This window comes from Branchiostoma lanceolatum, chromosome 12, assembly GCF_035083965.1.
Source record: "Branchiostoma lanceolatum isolate klBraLanc5 chromosome 12, klBraLanc5.hap2, whole genome shotgun sequence".
NCBI lineage: Eukaryota > Metazoa > Chordata > Leptocardii > Amphioxiformes > Branchiostomatidae > Branchiostoma > Branchiostoma lanceolatum.
The window spans coordinates 12440894-12456038 of record NC_089733.1 but is presented as its reverse complement, the minus strand read 5'-3'; the positions used below and the strand labels follow the sequence as shown (position 1 = coordinate 12456038).

Here is a 15145-nt window from a genome sequence, read left to right as displayed (position 1 = left end):
GAACTGTTTCAAGAGTAAGGAATTACGGGTAAACTTGAGGCATCAAAATCACTGACTGTCTGTTCGTAATGTAAACCCTTAACAAGTTCGGAGCTGTTCATCGGTATTAACGTAAAGATCATCAGTATTAACGTAAAGCCTAGACCCAGGACCATTCGTAGTATTAAATGTCTTCGTTCTTGGATTCTTTTCAGAAAATCAATGGACTGAGTGGGTTGGTGATGGAGTGAAACACTGCTACTCTGTGATAGATCCTCGCCTCATGCTTCCGTTGTGAAGACAACGTTACATGGCCTATATACCGTGTTTTTGGACAGCCACATCTCGAGGACGTTCGTTAAAGAACACCACACTTATAAAAAAGAGTGGGCCTAAATGGGTCAAACTTTGTAGTCGTATGGCAGCACCAGGGGCAGTTGTCGTCTTGAGTTCACATGATGAGTTAGCGCCGAATGAGTTTAGTGATCCGAGCTCTTGCCATTCAGCCCCACGAAATGTGTAAGCTGTAAGCAATCCAACCCCTATCTGAAAAGAGAGAGAGGTCGGCCCATCCAATCACAAGGAAATAACTCAAGGACGAAAACCTCACGTGCCTTGTAGGTCAGGGGTGAGAGACCGTTTTTAATTTGGGTATAACATAATCAAAGAAGGAAGACAAGACAAGACAAGACAAGACAAGGTAAACAAGTACTTATTCAACTTTTTTTTTCACTTTTCAATGTAACTTACACTCAGACAAAAGGAAGGACGATAGAAAAAGGATGTGCCAAGCTACCCACGACAGGTTATACGTCCACGAGCTCCAACCAACACACTCCTGCCAACTTGACACATCAAAATAAAATAAGGACATAAAAGACAGTTTAAAACAATAGACTAACGCGACCAGAGGGAGGTCGGGGATTAGAACCGCAAGCGCAGCTTTCCCCCGACGACCTTCGCCCAATGTACTGAAGAACACCATAGAGACAAAAAGGCTGCCTCGCCAAGCCGGATAAAGTCGAGATTTAGCCTTGAGCGAAGACACTCCTTGACATATGGCACTATCTCGACATGGGTCAGAAAGGACTTGTCGAAAAGAGCCTCACAACGCGAGGACCATATACGTTTTCTCGTGACGGCAATGTGGTAAGGGATGACTTCTATCTTGCCTTGTTTCCAGGCAAGATGCCGTAGATGACCATTTGTTTGTTGATACGGAAGTCTGACATGACCCACCTCCTCAGAAAACTTCCACCCACGTCCATGTAAGCAACAATTCCCTGCAAAACCACATGGCATGGTCCGCAGTTTCATGTAGTTGGCAGTTATTTCTTGGACAAGATCCCGAACGGATAAACCCCCCTTCGAAAGAGATATTAACGCGATCAAAGGCTTTCGCCCGATCTAGTGAGACAATCGCACAATCAATGTTGTTAGTGTTAGCATAGACAACAATATCTCGGATCAAACGAAGGTTTCACTGGATCGATCTTCCTGGGACGCCGCAGGTCTGGTCCGAATGCAACACCGACGCTACTACCGACTGAAGGCGGTTGTTGAGAGCCTTAGTCAGTAGCTTGTAGTCGGTGTTGAGAAGGGAGATAGGTCTTCTATTCTTGGGGTCCAGTTCGTCCCCCTTCTTCGGTAGAAGAGTCACAACGCCGAATTTTTGGCTAGGGGAGAGTTCCCCGTCCTTGAACACCTCTCTGAACACACTCAGGAGGTCATCGGCAACCAAATGCCAGAAGTACTGACCAGTCAGCTATTTACACTGTTTATCCAACACCAGCAAAGCACGTACGATATATGATCAACCAGAGAGATTGACAAGAGGTAAGTGAACGTTATGTATTATTTGTTACAAGAGCAGCTGACAATGCATTGTTGCAATGATTGTAGCGTTGATCCGAAACTTATGAAAGAATATCAATGGGATTTCCGTGCTTTTTTGGCTCGATTGACAACGGTAGGGAGGTATATCGAGTGTGACCCTGTAGTTCACACCACTCGGACCCTGTCGGTGTGTTGACCTTGTACTCTGACCCAACGTTGCAGCTACGTAGTCAGTCATTTCAAACGTAGAGTGTTTCGGCGCCATAACATAGGAATTTCTAACTTTGTGCTTTTCCTGAAGCAAATGAGTCAGATCGTTTTGCAGTCCATCCGGTCGACCAGGTTTCCCTGACCTCGTTTTGTATATGTGTCATTTTTAGGGTCATCTAAGGGTCGTCGAGCTGAGGGAGGCCAACATGGCGTATTACCAGTACAAAGGCATTCTGTTTCCTGTTGACATATCTAAGGAAACCTTGGATGCGATCCCTGACTACCCTGTCCGTGATGACGACATTTTCATCCTGACATACCCCAAATCAGGTGAGAGGTGTTCCCCGTAGAGTGGCATTGTTTAAACTGTCTGAATTTGTCGCAGAGGGAAGGCCTTGGGGCCTTGACGGAAAGTCAGTTTGATCAGGGGCAACCGACCTTTTTCACTCAGCAAATGTAGTTACTTACGAGGTCCGTTCAAAAGATTCGCGACGTCACATGGAAACAACGAGCATAACTCAAAAGGTTGAATTTAAGGGCATACGCATGAAGTAGACTGGCATTTATCAATATCCTCCAAAACGCATAAACCATTGTGATCATTCCCGAAAATAATTTCATCAGGTTGGTAGAACATAGGACATTTGGAGTTTCTTTTTACACAACCAGGTAATCTCACCTGCTGACGTTTCGGTGTCTGTCAGACACCTTCTTCAGAGCTTCTGACTGGAGTGCTGCATTGTGATCATTATCTTGCAGATCCTGTCTTTGGTTTAATCGTTTGGCATACAGGTTAGTGTCGTTTTTTTTCAGGTACGAACTGGATGATGGAAATAGTGAGCAAGGTCATGAAAGCTGCTGGAAAGATGGCGACTCTGGACGAACACGTCACGTGGTGTTTCGAACTACAGCTGCCAGGGGTTGACGAAAAACCACGTCACGTGCTTGCAATGGATTCTCCCTCTCCACGCATAATCCACACGCACCTACCACGGCAACTGGCCCCCAAAATGGTCGCCAATCCTAAGGGAAAGGTACGTTGATGAAAATTAGTCATCTGAATACAGATTAGATGGTTCCAAATTGAATAAATGACTGCATATAATCAAGTCACTAACAGCATCAGTCTGACTGTCGGCAACTTAATCCAGTAGTTTAATTATTTTTTTTATCGTCAATAGGTAATGTAACCCACCACAATAGTATCTTCTTACTGTATTGTTTTATTGACCAATACAGTTGTTTATAATACTTTTTTAAATATTTAGAACAAGTCGATCTAAGGATTATGTACCAAAAGCTTACTTTTCGTTGTTTCCAGGTAAAAGCGATTGTAGTGATGAGGAACCCGAAAGACGTGGTATTGTCCTTTTACCACTATAACCAGAAAATGGAAATAGAGTTCGGCAATGGTGACTTGGAAAGTCTGGAATCTTGGGACACCTATGCAACCAACTTTTTGGACGGAAAATGTAAGTCAATACAACAAGTAGGATGGTTAGAAAAGACCAAATCTTCGGTTTCTAAGTGTTAAGTTGATATGTTCACTGTTGGCACATAAATATAAAATTAGCAAATAGCCTTATGGGCATATATTATCACATGTATTGATAAAAGTTGCTGAAGATAACTATATAGTTCTACTTGTACTTTTTCTCTGTCTTGAAGGCCAGTTTGGAGACTTCTACGACCACGCCCTCGGCTGGTGGCAGATGAAGGATGACCGCCATTTCCTCTTCCTGAAGTATGAAGACATGAAGAAGGTGAGTCGTGAAAATACCCAGCAATACTGACAATATATTTCTCAAGGCCGCACCAGTATGGTTACATGGTTCTTGGGCATATATGTACAACCTTTTGCAAAGAGGGTGGACATCATAAAAATTACAAACAAACCCACTCAACTATCTGTTGATTACAAATTGGTTCTTACATGTCTAGGCCAGACCAATATAATTTCTTGCATGGTTCTCGAAAAGTTTTGTGTAAAAAGTTTAGGAAGAGGACATAATGAAACCAGAGTGCTGGTAGGAAACTGGTATCTGTCGACTTTAATCATACACTATTTCATTGTATTTAGATCATAGTTATAAAATATTTGTCAAATATCGATCTTGTTTATGCTACTGTGGTTTTAAAAGCACTGATTTGTCATCTACTTACTTAATGATGGACAGCGTTGACAATTTTGTCTCTCAATAAAGAAAATCAAGATAGAGTCATGAAGAAATGCCATTGTTGTCTTAGAAGTTAGAGCTTTGGAAGAAACTTATTGTCTTCCATTCAATCTAACTTTACCAGTGACTATGTATCATCAGACGCCTTCCAAATTGTAAACAACTGATAACTGAGTGAATTTGTTTCCAGCAGAACCTGCGCAATGTGGTTAGGGATGTCGCAGCCTTCCTGGACACCAGCCTTGACGAGGCTGCTGTGGACAACATCGCCGAGTCATGCACCTTCAACACTTTGAAGGCAGCTTGGGGCAATTCAGATGATGCATTGAAAAAAAACATCTGCAGAAAAGGTGTGTCGACTCTGTGTGATAGAAAACATACATTGCATCGCCGTATTCCATAGTTGCATTATATGCTATGGTAGCAATAAAATAGTTTTGGTACATTTAGCATTAATGATTTGAGTTTCATTGGTTTTATTTTATTTTAGGTGTCGTTGGAGACTGGAAAAGTATGTTCACGCCGGAGCAAGAGAAAGCTTATGACGCCAAGCATAAGCTGAGGCTGGATGGGACTGGTCTGGAGTTTGATTTTGAGTAGTACAATATGTGTGCGTATAGAATAGAATATATGTCAAGGTAGACATCTGCCAGAATCGGCACTTCTGCCGGTATAGATCCCGTTCGGAGCCTGTAAATTTGAGGATATTCCATTTGAAAAAAAAGACAGTCACACTTTTTCAACTTCGATTCATGTCCCTTTAGATCGATGAATTGGCTTGGTGATTTTTCCAAGTCACAGTCAATCTCTCACCTGACATATATGTCATCTGTGCACAAAAGAACTTGTGAATGCTGTACGTCAAATACAAATGACGACAAAATGCCTTCTATTTCAAACCATCCCGTATAGTACTAGGATCACCACAAACGAAATGAGCTCTGCAAAAAGCCACCGAATTTCATCCGAATTTTTTCCACGTTTACAGGAAAAATTGAAGAAAAAAACCTCCTTCTTAACATCACAAAACCAACACACTACAGAAAAAATAAATAAGTCAAACCCTTCAAGTTATGATTTACAGTCAGCATTCATATTAGAGTGATCATGTGACATAACGTAAATCTCCTTCATTTGTTCTCGTTATTAGTATTCTGGCAAATTAACCTTCGGGCAAGGATTTGCAATAAATTTATCATCACCATTATAATGTGTCATCTATACTCAGGGAATTTGCCTAGAGCTTGCATTATTATTTTAACATTATTTCAGGCATTCGGGATATGAATTAATAATTTGGAACGGATCTGAATCAAGCAATGTCCGTTTTTGGCATGAAATAGTTACTGTCAATCTGATATACCTATCCCTTTCATGAAGTTTAAAAGAGATATGCAGACAAATAGATAAAATCACACCGTACTAACTGTTGATGAACATTTTATTCATTTCATTTGTGAGCAGTGAACAGTATAAGTTTTAATTGCTACCATGATTTTTGTGGTGCTGGGTAGAACTGGATTCAGATAAGTTGTACTATTATGCTGAATGATGTATTTCAGGTGGGGAGTGGCTGTTTGAAAGAGACACTAGCAGAATAAAGGCTTTCGTTCAATTCGAAGCAATGATACTGTTTTTAGCATCCTATCATCTCTTGTCTTTACTTCTTTTCACGTTGCTTTGTAGAAATTGCAATGGTTGCTAATGGCTAGAAATCATACGCGGCACTGCTACTCAGTAGACGCTGCTGAAATTGGTCGCACTGATATGATATCCATTCAAATGGTCATGGATATATTCATGATAATCATATCTAAAAGTCTAGATAAAGGTCTTGCCCCCACTTTACTACTTACGAGTTTTCACATTTGTGAGGTCATCCAACGAGTTCATTGACACCGGGAAGTTAGTCACGTGATTTGAACTTTGACGTCATTGCTACGTGCTTCTGCCCCTCCCCACGTATACATAAACAATTGTCGTTCACAGGAAACAAACGGTGAGTATAGTGACCTTTAGTATACCAAGGAGGTTTAATAGATTAAACCTCATTGAGTATACTAACAGTGTGCGGTCGGCTGTCTAGTCATGCAGTCACGCATACCAACACGTACACAGCAAGTGTGCTGTTGAATGACCTATCCTTGTACGCTGTGGCATGAGTAGAGAGTAGATTAAAGCGGCAGCTGTGGAAGCAAGACGTGTCCGTGAGTGTCTCAGTTATTATAATAGATCAGTGGGAAAATACTAGAGATATTATGGATACCACAGTCAGTAGCAAGTATATCGTCCTTTTTTCTGATTTATATCATTCATTACAGTATTTTGATAGCCAAGTATATAGGTTTTTGCTTCGCGATTTGACGTCTAAAATCCATTTTCTGTAGCTGTATTGTTCCACCTCAAGAGCCGTTCAACCTCAAGGACCCTTCCTAACATACCGGATTTTGCTCGCTCAACGACACTTACGTACCTACCAACGTTTCTATTTTGCCTTTATGTTTATATTAACAAGACATATCATGATAGTAGAGTAAATATTTGTCCTGTTCTGACTGGAAAAAATTGCCAAGTACCCTCCGTGTTTACTTGAGTTATCTGACAGACCTTGTGTTTAGACAGGTAATGCCCTCATTGACCTTCAAGAAAATGCCACAATAGCAGTAACATATCAGTTGCATTCATGTATATTTCAGAATCAAATAAACCTTGGGTGTTTGCTTTGGAAGTGCATTGAAAGTTTAAACACTTTTAAGTACCGTATTCAGATAATACATCTATCAAATGGTTCAAATATTGATTTATGCATCGTTTATTTATCCTTCCTTTTTAAATGTTTTTCCGGATCCGCGAAAATCAAGTTCTGAAGATGGACGAATGGTATGAGTACAAAGGAGCATACTTTCACCCGCAGCTCGTCACAAAAGATTCTCTCGACGTCATACCTGATTACGTCATACGTGATGATGACGTCGTCATTGTAACTTACCCAAAAGCAGGTAAGACAAACAAATAGTCATTTAAAAGAAAACAGGAAAATATGCTAGCTTGAACGTTCATCTATGTAAGTAGTCGTTCTGAAGCAAACTTGAACTGTAGTTTCCTAAACAAACACTTCATTTACCAATTCATTAAACTGTACAAAAGAAAAAAAAATATGTTTTTTTTCCGACCAAGCCTGTCCGTGGATCCACTTGCGCGTGTGCAGCGAAATGCATTGTGGATAATGTGTCAAAGGTGAAGGCTGCTAACTTGTACACAGGTTTTTTTTTTTCTAGACTATGATGTATACTTGTCCAGATGCGTTTTGGTTATGTCAGAGGTGCATGCGCATGTGCAGATGGGACAATATAGTGAGACAGTTGATCTTCTGAATGAAGTATCAATTTTCTAGGGACGAACTGGATCATAGAGATCGTCAACAAGCTGATGAGGGCTGCTGGGAAGACAGATGTTCACACGGAGGACATACCGTGGAGCTTTGAATCAACATCGCCGCGATTTGGAAAGCCAGGTCACGTGATCCTGGAGGACCAACCGTCACCGAGGATCATCCACACGCACCTTCCCTGGCACCTGGCACCCAGAATGATCTCAAGTCCAAAGGGAAAGGTATTCCAAACATTTATTTTGTTTTGTTGGAGCATCTATTTTTATTACGTTCTTAGTATTCTTTATTTGTTAATGTTTTCAATTGTTAGTAGAAAAGGTCGTACTCTGCACATTTCTAGCTTTCATTTTGATGGAAAGAAAGGTGCATTAACAAAATAAAGAAACTAACAGAATGTTTATCTTATTTTCTCGTTTTGAAAGGAGCTGACATGCTTGTTATCTTATACAATACTATCTATTTTTGAAATCAGTGTCGATTTGGATTGTCTTGAAACAAAAGTGTTTTTTGTTTTTTTGAAGGTCAAAGCTATAGTGTTGATGAGGAACCCGAAAGACACAGTAGTGTCTTTGTATCACTTTGTTTGCAAGTTCCGAGCGTCGGTGGGCATACAACATTTCCCACCCTGCGACGAGTTTATACAATGCTTTTTGGATGGGAAAGGTGGGTAGCAGTAAAAACAACCATTGTCACAGTAACAGTAACCATCAAACCAAGAAGTCGTTAATTAGCGTTCGCCCAGCTTTACCAACTCTGAAACTTCACCTAGTATGAATTTATAAAATAATCAATATACAATAAAGAATAGAACAAGAAGAATTTTCAAAAAATTCTGAATCTTAAACGGACTTATGAGATCTTAGATTTATTGTATAGTAGAACCTTTTTGATTAAAAGAGTGTCGTTGTCAGGGATGTGACAAGCGGTGCTTAGATAAACTATTATCGAAAGGGGTAATGCAGCCAATAGAATCATGTAGCAATACTATGTACCTTGTACAGTGTTGCCCAATTAAGTTATCATTGTATTCTGACTAATATTCAGCACCGCGTGGTGACTACTACGATCACGTCCTCGGCTGGTGGAAGATGCGAGACGACCCCCACTTCCTGTTTCTGAAGTATGAAGACATGACCAAGGTTGGTATTCTCTTTTAGCATGAGACGTAAAGGTACGGATTTCATCTTAACTTCCATAGCCGAGGTCGTAGGAGTAGTGGGTTGTAAATCTACTGTGTCTAGGGCACGGTATTGGAACCCTCTCCTTCCACCGCCTTTTCATTATCATCGTCGCCGCTTTCATCTGTCGACGATGCGGGCCACCAGTCCAAAATCTTGCTTCACCAACACTTCACCAACTTCACTTCTCGCAGGACCTGAACAGTGCTGTCATGAAGATAAAAGACTTCTTGGGCATCAGTTTGGATGACGTCACCACCGCAAGCATCGTTGAATCTTGCACCTTTGCCAGCCTGACGTCTGCTTGGGCCGAATCGGGAAACGAGACCAAAACTCTCATCGCCAGGAAAGGTGAGGTACTAAAGGATTTTAAAACAAAAGTGTTGAGGGTGTTACAAAGAGATCTTTATACGCAAGAAAAAGTACCTACCAACGTTCAACGGTAGTCTTTCTGCTAGATTTTGTATGTGACCTTTGCAATTATTAGTATACTTCTTTTGTTTTTGTTCTTATTTTGTTACTTTATGAGCAGAAAATACATTAAGCACTTCTCCAATCCTAGTTGAATATATGTGGATGGAATAGAATATTAACAAAAAATCCCGCATTGATGCTCAAGTTAGTTCATTTGGATTAAATCTTTGAACTTGAATCATAAAACAGATGTTGTTTTTTGTGATTGTAGGTGTGATTGGTGACTGGAAGAACACCTTCACGGCGGCTCAAAGTAAGGCTTACGACGCCAAGTACAGGGAGAGACTGGAGGGAACCGGTCTGCAGTTTGACTTCGAGTAAAAAAAAGGGATTTGGCCGGATCACAACCTCTTTTTAGTTGGAGAACAGTCTATTTCTTATTATACATTGGAGCTGCCGTATGGTTGTGCTGGAAGTAGCACACGGTGTATATATCTGTCGAAAGGGTGGCAGGATTATGATGGGTTGGTTTTATCTTTTCTATCTTTCTGTCACATTACTACTGTCCACATAGTTTGGTTCTGGCCAAGGTCAACGATGAAATGATTACTGAGATAAGACAGCAATGTTTGATGTTTGGTGTTTTTTTTGTGTTCATTTTGCAAAATACAAATAAACAAAAAGATAATACAATAAGGCAACACATAAACCACGGATCCAAAGCAAAAATATGACACAACAAACAAATGAAAAAGTAATCAAGAATCAACAGATAACCAGCCAACTAACACAATACTAACAATTAGACAATAGTAATATATTATTTATTTATTTATTTATTAGTTTTGCTGTTCAGGACACACAACCAGGGCTCCCAACCAGCCTATGACTATTACGCAATAGATAAAGCATACCCTACCACCCAATTTGCATTGTACTGAGGTGCTACATCGGGGTGCACGTATCCATATCACATACATGGATGTCTATCTCTCATTATCATTCATGATTACGGCTGATCATAATTTTTGGTAGTGGGTTCGGGACGGATATGAATCCAGCAATGTCCGTTTGGGGTATGAAATATTTACTTTTAGCATCAATTTCATAAATAGGGACAATATAACAATAAAGGATTTAGTCCAATTAGAGATTACGACACTGTCTTTAGCATCCTGCCTCTCTTATCTTTACTTCTTGACACGTTGCTTCATAGACATGCAAAAAGGATAGCTGCATGTCATACGTGACGTTGCTGCTAAGTAGACAATGCCAAAACCATTCGTAATCCAGACGATGGCCATCTAGATGTTCATAACTAGATTAATATGAACATATCCAAGCGTCGGCTAGATGACGTTCTTGTCCCAACAACACTAGTACTATTCACAAGTTTTTAGCTTTATGAGGTCATCCAACGAGTAAATGATTACCAACGAGTTAGCCAGGAGACTGGCGATTGGAATTGTACTTTGGACCGCACGTCTTTCTTACTTTCTTCTGCCCCTCCCCACACTCTGTGTTCGAAGGAAACAAGCGGTGAGTGGAACATTTATCGTTCATTTTTCTGATTTAGGTCCAGTATTTTAGCACACAGGTCTAGAGATTGTAGCTTCGCAGACCCTCCCTACATACATAATGTACGTGTGGCTGACTTATGGCCATTATCTATACGTGTATTGTTTGACCTCTAAACAGCCCTTCGGCGTAGCACACCGGGTATTGCTTGGTCAATGACACTCACGTACTAGCCAGCGTCCTCATGGAGGCTTCATTTTCATATTTACAAGACATACTTTTGTCATATTTACTACTTTTTGTCATCCTCTGTCCTGCAACAATAGTCCTAGTGTTTACTAGAGGAGTCCGCTGACTGACCTTATTTTCGGCAAGCTAACGCCCTCCTTGGCTTTTTTAAATAATACGTATGCAGACAAATAACAGCAGATTCCCTGCTGTAAAATGATGCAAAAGTTTGTGTTATGGACCAGCCTTGCTATCTCTAAAAAAGTGCATTGACTGATATGATCAAACAACGCTTATTCACCCCAGTATATACCATTATATAGTAGCAGTAACATATCAGTTACATTTGTATCCTTTAGAATGGAATAAACCACGGTTGTTCAAGTTGAAAGTACATTGAAAGTTGAAACACTACCATATTCAGATAATATATCTATGAAACTGTTTCAAAGATTGATTTATGCATCATTGATTCATACTTCCTTTTCACGTTTTTTTTCAATTCCGGATCACCACGAAACGTTGTGAAGATGGACCAATGGTATGAGTACAAAGGAGCATACTTTGACCCACGGTTCGTCACAAAAGAATCGCTCGAGGTCATACCTGATTACGTCATACGTGATGATGACGTCGTCATTGTGACTTATCCAAAAGCAGGTGAGTAAAATATTCATAGTGTGTTTGCTCTTGGTATTACATAGTTTTACCCGGTAAACCGCTTCATGGGTAACAGACTTAATTTTCAATGAACAGGGGCATATTACCCACAATGCAGATCGTTGCTCATTCGCAGTTAGAACCATGAACAGGCGTATTCACCTTTTTCACACATCCAAGAATACCAAGTGACCTTTGACATTTCGGTCACAGAATGCATTGTCTGGTCCAGAAAATTACAGTTTCTCTCCGGGCAGGAACAGTCTCTCTCAGCGTATGAAACAAAGAAGTAAACAGCTAAAATCTTGCGTAGAAGGATGGTAAAACATAGGAACTTGAGTTGTTCGGTAAATATAGTAGGGATGTGAATTTGACTTGGTGGACAAATGTATTTTTCGGGCAACTAGCCAACAGCACGTCGCCAATCAACTGTAACTTTTAGTTGGTTTCGCATGATGACCTCTTAGGTCACGTCTCGTGTTCCGTCTTCGTTCTTTGTTCTGAGAACCTGTTTGAACCCTATCCTGTGCATGGTTCCGAACCACACTGCCGTCTCTGTGTTCTACTCGGTGAGAACTGATTTCCCGTGCCCACGGCCGTGGCCATCATGTTTCGTGTTTTTCGCACTCTGAGAGAAACTGTACTACGTAATTTCCTGGACCAGACAATGCATTCTGGGACCGAAATGTCAAAGGTCACCGGGAATTCTGGGAAGTGTGAAAAAGGTGAATAGCAGGGATCCTACTGAATAAAGCATGCTTTGTCTAGGGACGAACTGGATCATGGAAATCGTCAACAAGCTGATGAGGGCTGCTGGGAAGACAGATGTTCAAACGAAAGACATGCCGTGGAGCTTGGAATCAACATTCCAGCAATATGGAAAGCCAAACCACGTGATCCTAGAGGACCAACCGTCGCCGAGAATCATCCACACGCACCTTCCCTGGCACCTGGCACCCAAAATGATCTCCAGTCCAAAGGGAAAGGTATTCCAAACTTTTATATTGTTTTGCCGGACTCACATGATTCATTATTAAGTAGGTAACGAAGAAAATGTTTATCCTCTTATTTCTCATTTAGAGATTTCAGATTCTCTTGCCTTCTCCGTGACTCATTGTAAACCTTCGAATTTGAAAGGATTTATCGTGTGTTAATGTTTTGCCAAAGGCTGTTTCACAGGCATGCCCTCTGGCCCTTTATTTCTATCTCTTTGTTCCAAAATAATTTAAGTTGCATGAGCAGAATGAAGGTCCTGACAGAATGATTATCATCTTATTTTCTCATCAAGAAATCGGTGCCAATGTGAATTGTGTTGAAACAAATTAGTTTGTACTTTAAAGGTCAAAGCCATAGTGCTGATGAGGAACCCGAAAGACACGGCATTGTCCTGGTATCACTTTGATCGCAAGTTACTTCCGTCGGTGGGCGTTCAACATACCCTACCCTTGGACGAGTATTTACAATGTTTTTTGGATGGGAAAGGTAAGTAGCAGTAGCCTACAATATTTACTATAACAATAACATTCAATCCAAGAAGTTATCATCTCCTCCATGCGCAAATATACTGTTCTTGGTAAGTTGGATTTTTTGGAGACACTTCAGGGGCGAGCCTAAGGGTAAAGTATTTTCTGCAGTTTGCAAGAATTGTAGGCATTGTACAGGAATGCGTCCACAAGGACTGTCAGTTCAAATGAATGTTTGGGATGTTCACAGGGAGTACTGTACATTACCTCAGGTACTGCTATACGTCTTCGTCTTCTTGTTTGTATAGTAGAAACACTTTGATTAAACGCGTGCAGTCATCACGGATGTAATGAACTGTGTTTAGATTCTATCATGGAAATAGTTAGGCCGCCGCTACAACCATGACCTCTGATGTTTAGCGGAGCGTGGTGACTTCTACGACCACGCCCTCGGCTGGTGGAAGATGCGAGACGACCCCCACTTCCTGTTTCTGAAGTATGAAGACATGAACAAGGTTGGTGTTCTGATTAAATCAATTAATCTTTATTGTGAAACCAACATTGCAGGCATGACTCATTTGAGGACACATCTGAATTTCAGTTTTCTTACAGAACTAGTGTGTACCCCCTAGCTTCATTTGTCCAACTTCTTTCTTGAAAAACGAACATTTTGCTCTCTTCAGACGGTACTGGACCTTGTTACGTAGCTTCTAATAGTTGTAGCTTGTTATAGCATTAAGAGAAAAATTAATGATGTTTAAAGCATCATGACGTTTTTAAGGATGGCCGATTTGATATACCAATACCAGTTTTAGAGAAACTTCATTGCATAGTTATAATCTGTAGCCATTTGTATATCATGTGGATAATGTTAAATGTACGTTCCGACGATATTGGGAACCTAGCTAATAGACGTTACATTAATATTTTATTTCAAAACGTACAAATGTCCGCTAAGCTTTACTTAAGAATGAGCAGTGTAAACAGCCCATTTGACTGTGCGTAAGGTCTTTCAAAACCATACTTCCCTCGCCAGCTATAGCTTTACCGAACATTTCAACTACGTCACTTCTCTTAGGACCTGTCTAGTGCTGTCGTGAAGATAAAGGAATTCTTGGACATCAGTTTGGATGACGTCACCACCGCAAGCATTGTTGAGTCCTGCACCTTTTCCAGTCTGACATCTGCTTGGGCCGAATCGGGAAACCAAATAAAAACTCTCATCGCCAGGAAAGGTATAGTACATTTATGTCAAGTTTTATGATTTTACCAGAATTTGAACAATTTTTGCACCAATCGCCTAGACTATAAAGGTTTGAAGCATTACACTATTTTGGTAATAGTATTAGAGACCTTTCTACACACAGCAAAGCTGCTAGGGGGCCCAAACCTACACCACGTCTTTATTACATCACAAGCTATCTGCCACCCAAAAATCAAGACCATAGCACGTCTAGGTCAAAAGATTTAAAAAAAGGAAGTTCTGCTGCAGTACCAAGGTAACATGCCGGGGGGCCAACAATCGACCTTGAATTGTGGCAACCAAATATCATCGTAATCCATCAAGAGGTTCTTGTTATGCTGGCTATAGTAGTGCGGAAACACAAACATGCACATACAGACACACGTAAACACAGACACATCCAAAACTAAATTTTTATCTCCATTTTTCATGGAGATGAAAAAAAGAAAGTTTATACCAACGTCACGGTAGTCTTTCTGCTACGTTACCCAGGGTAAGGATTTCCCTATCGATGCACGAGTTAGTTCCTTTGAATTAAAACTTGAATCATAACATTTCTCTTGTTTTTTTTGCGATTATAGGTGTGGTTGGTGACTGGAAGAACACTTTCACTGCGGCTCAAAGTAAGGCTTACGACGCCAAGTACAGGGAGAGACTGGAGGGAACCGGTCTGCAGTTTGACTTTGAGTAAACAACGTCAACGTCACGGGGGATATAGCCGGATGACATACTTACTGTCTACATAGTTTGCTTTTGGAAAAATAAAAGTGAATTAATGTGATGAGGCAGCACGATTTGATGCCCAGTGCTGCTAGCATTCTGCAATTTAATTGGGCTCTCGTGTAGTT

The 15145-nt window shown here is 40.6% G+C and overlaps 3 protein-coding genes across 4 annotated transcripts; all 3 read left to right on the top strand.

The window, feature by feature from the left end:
* Positions 1–2169: 2169 nt before the first annotated feature.
* Positions 2170–5088, top strand: LOC136446122 (sulfotransferase 2B1-like). Its single transcript, XM_066444412.1, has 6 exons — positions 2170–2355; positions 2839–3059; positions 3347–3497; positions 3694–3788; positions 4396–4552; positions 4693–5088. Exons 1-6 carry the CDS (start codon positions 2232–2234, stop codon positions 4800–4802), a joined length of 858 nt encoding a protein of 285 aa, XP_066300509.1. The 5' UTR covers positions 2170–2231; the 3' UTR covers positions 4803–5088.
* Positions 5089–6090: 1002 nt separating this feature from the next.
* Positions 6091–9827, top strand: LOC136446123 (sulfotransferase 2B1-like). The gene is made up of 7 exons (XM_066444414.1): positions 6091–6409; positions 7064–7201; positions 7597–7814; positions 8115–8256; positions 8638–8732; positions 8966–9122; positions 9457–9827. The coding sequence occupies exons 2-7, from the start codon at positions 7072–7074 to the stop codon at positions 9564–9566; spliced, it is 852 nt and encodes a 283-aa protein (XP_066300511.1). The 5' UTR covers positions 6091–6409; positions 7064–7071; the 3' UTR covers positions 9567–9827.
* A 601-nt stretch (positions 9828–10428) lies between these two features.
* LOC136446121 (sulfotransferase 1B1-like) lies at positions 10429–14992 on the top strand. 2 transcript variants are annotated; one of them, XM_066444410.1, is made up of 7 exons: positions 10429–10724; positions 11462–11591; positions 12360–12577; positions 12932–13073; positions 13475–13569; positions 14133–14289; positions 14879–14992. In XM_066444410.1, exons 1-7 carry the CDS (start codon positions 10611–10613, stop codon positions 14986–14988), a joined length of 966 nt encoding a protein of 321 aa, XP_066300507.1. In that variant the 5' UTR covers positions 10429–10610; the 3' UTR covers positions 14989–14992. The 2 variants fall into 2 exon arrangements, with proteins under 2 accessions (XP_066300507.1, XP_066300508.1); XM_066444411.1 differs by lacking the exon at positions 10429–10724 and having other exon boundaries at positions 10733–11591.
* Positions 14993–15145: the final 153 nt, after the last annotated feature.

Coding starts and splice junctions, on each gene's coding strand:
- LOC136446121 (XM_066444410.1), top strand. CDS start 10,611: ATGATTACCAACGAGTTAGCCAGGAGACTGGCGATTGGAATTGTACTT. Junction 11,592..12,359: donor TGTGACTTATCCAAAAGCAG/GTGAGTAAAATA, acceptor TGCTTTGTCTAG/GGACGAACTGGATCATGGAA. Junction 14,290..14,878: donor AACTCTCATCGCCAGGAAAG/GTATAGTACATT, acceptor TTGCGATTATAG/GTGTGGTTGGTGACTGGAAG.
- LOC136446122 (XM_066444412.1), top strand. CDS start 2,232: ATGGCGTATTACCAGTACAAAGGCATTCTGTTTCCTGTTGACATATCT. Junction 3,789..4,395: donor AGTATGAAGACATGAAGAAG/GTGAGTCGTGAA, acceptor TGTTTCCAGCAG/AACCTGCGCAATGTGGTTAG. Junction 4,553..4,692: donor AAAAAACATCTGCAGAAAAG/GTGTGTCGACTC, acceptor ATTTTATTTTAG/GTGTCGTTGGAGACTGGAAA.
- LOC136446123 (XM_066444414.1), top strand. CDS start 7,072: ATGGACGAATGGTATGAGTACAAAGGAGCATACTTTCACCCGCAGCTC. Junction 7,202..7,596: donor TGTAACTTACCCAAAAGCAG/GTAAGACAAACA, acceptor TCAATTTTCTAG/GGACGAACTGGATCATAGAG. Junction 7,815..8,114: donor TCTCAAGTCCAAAGGGAAAG/GTATTCCAAACA, acceptor GTTTTTTTGAAG/GTCAAAGCTATAGTGTTGAT.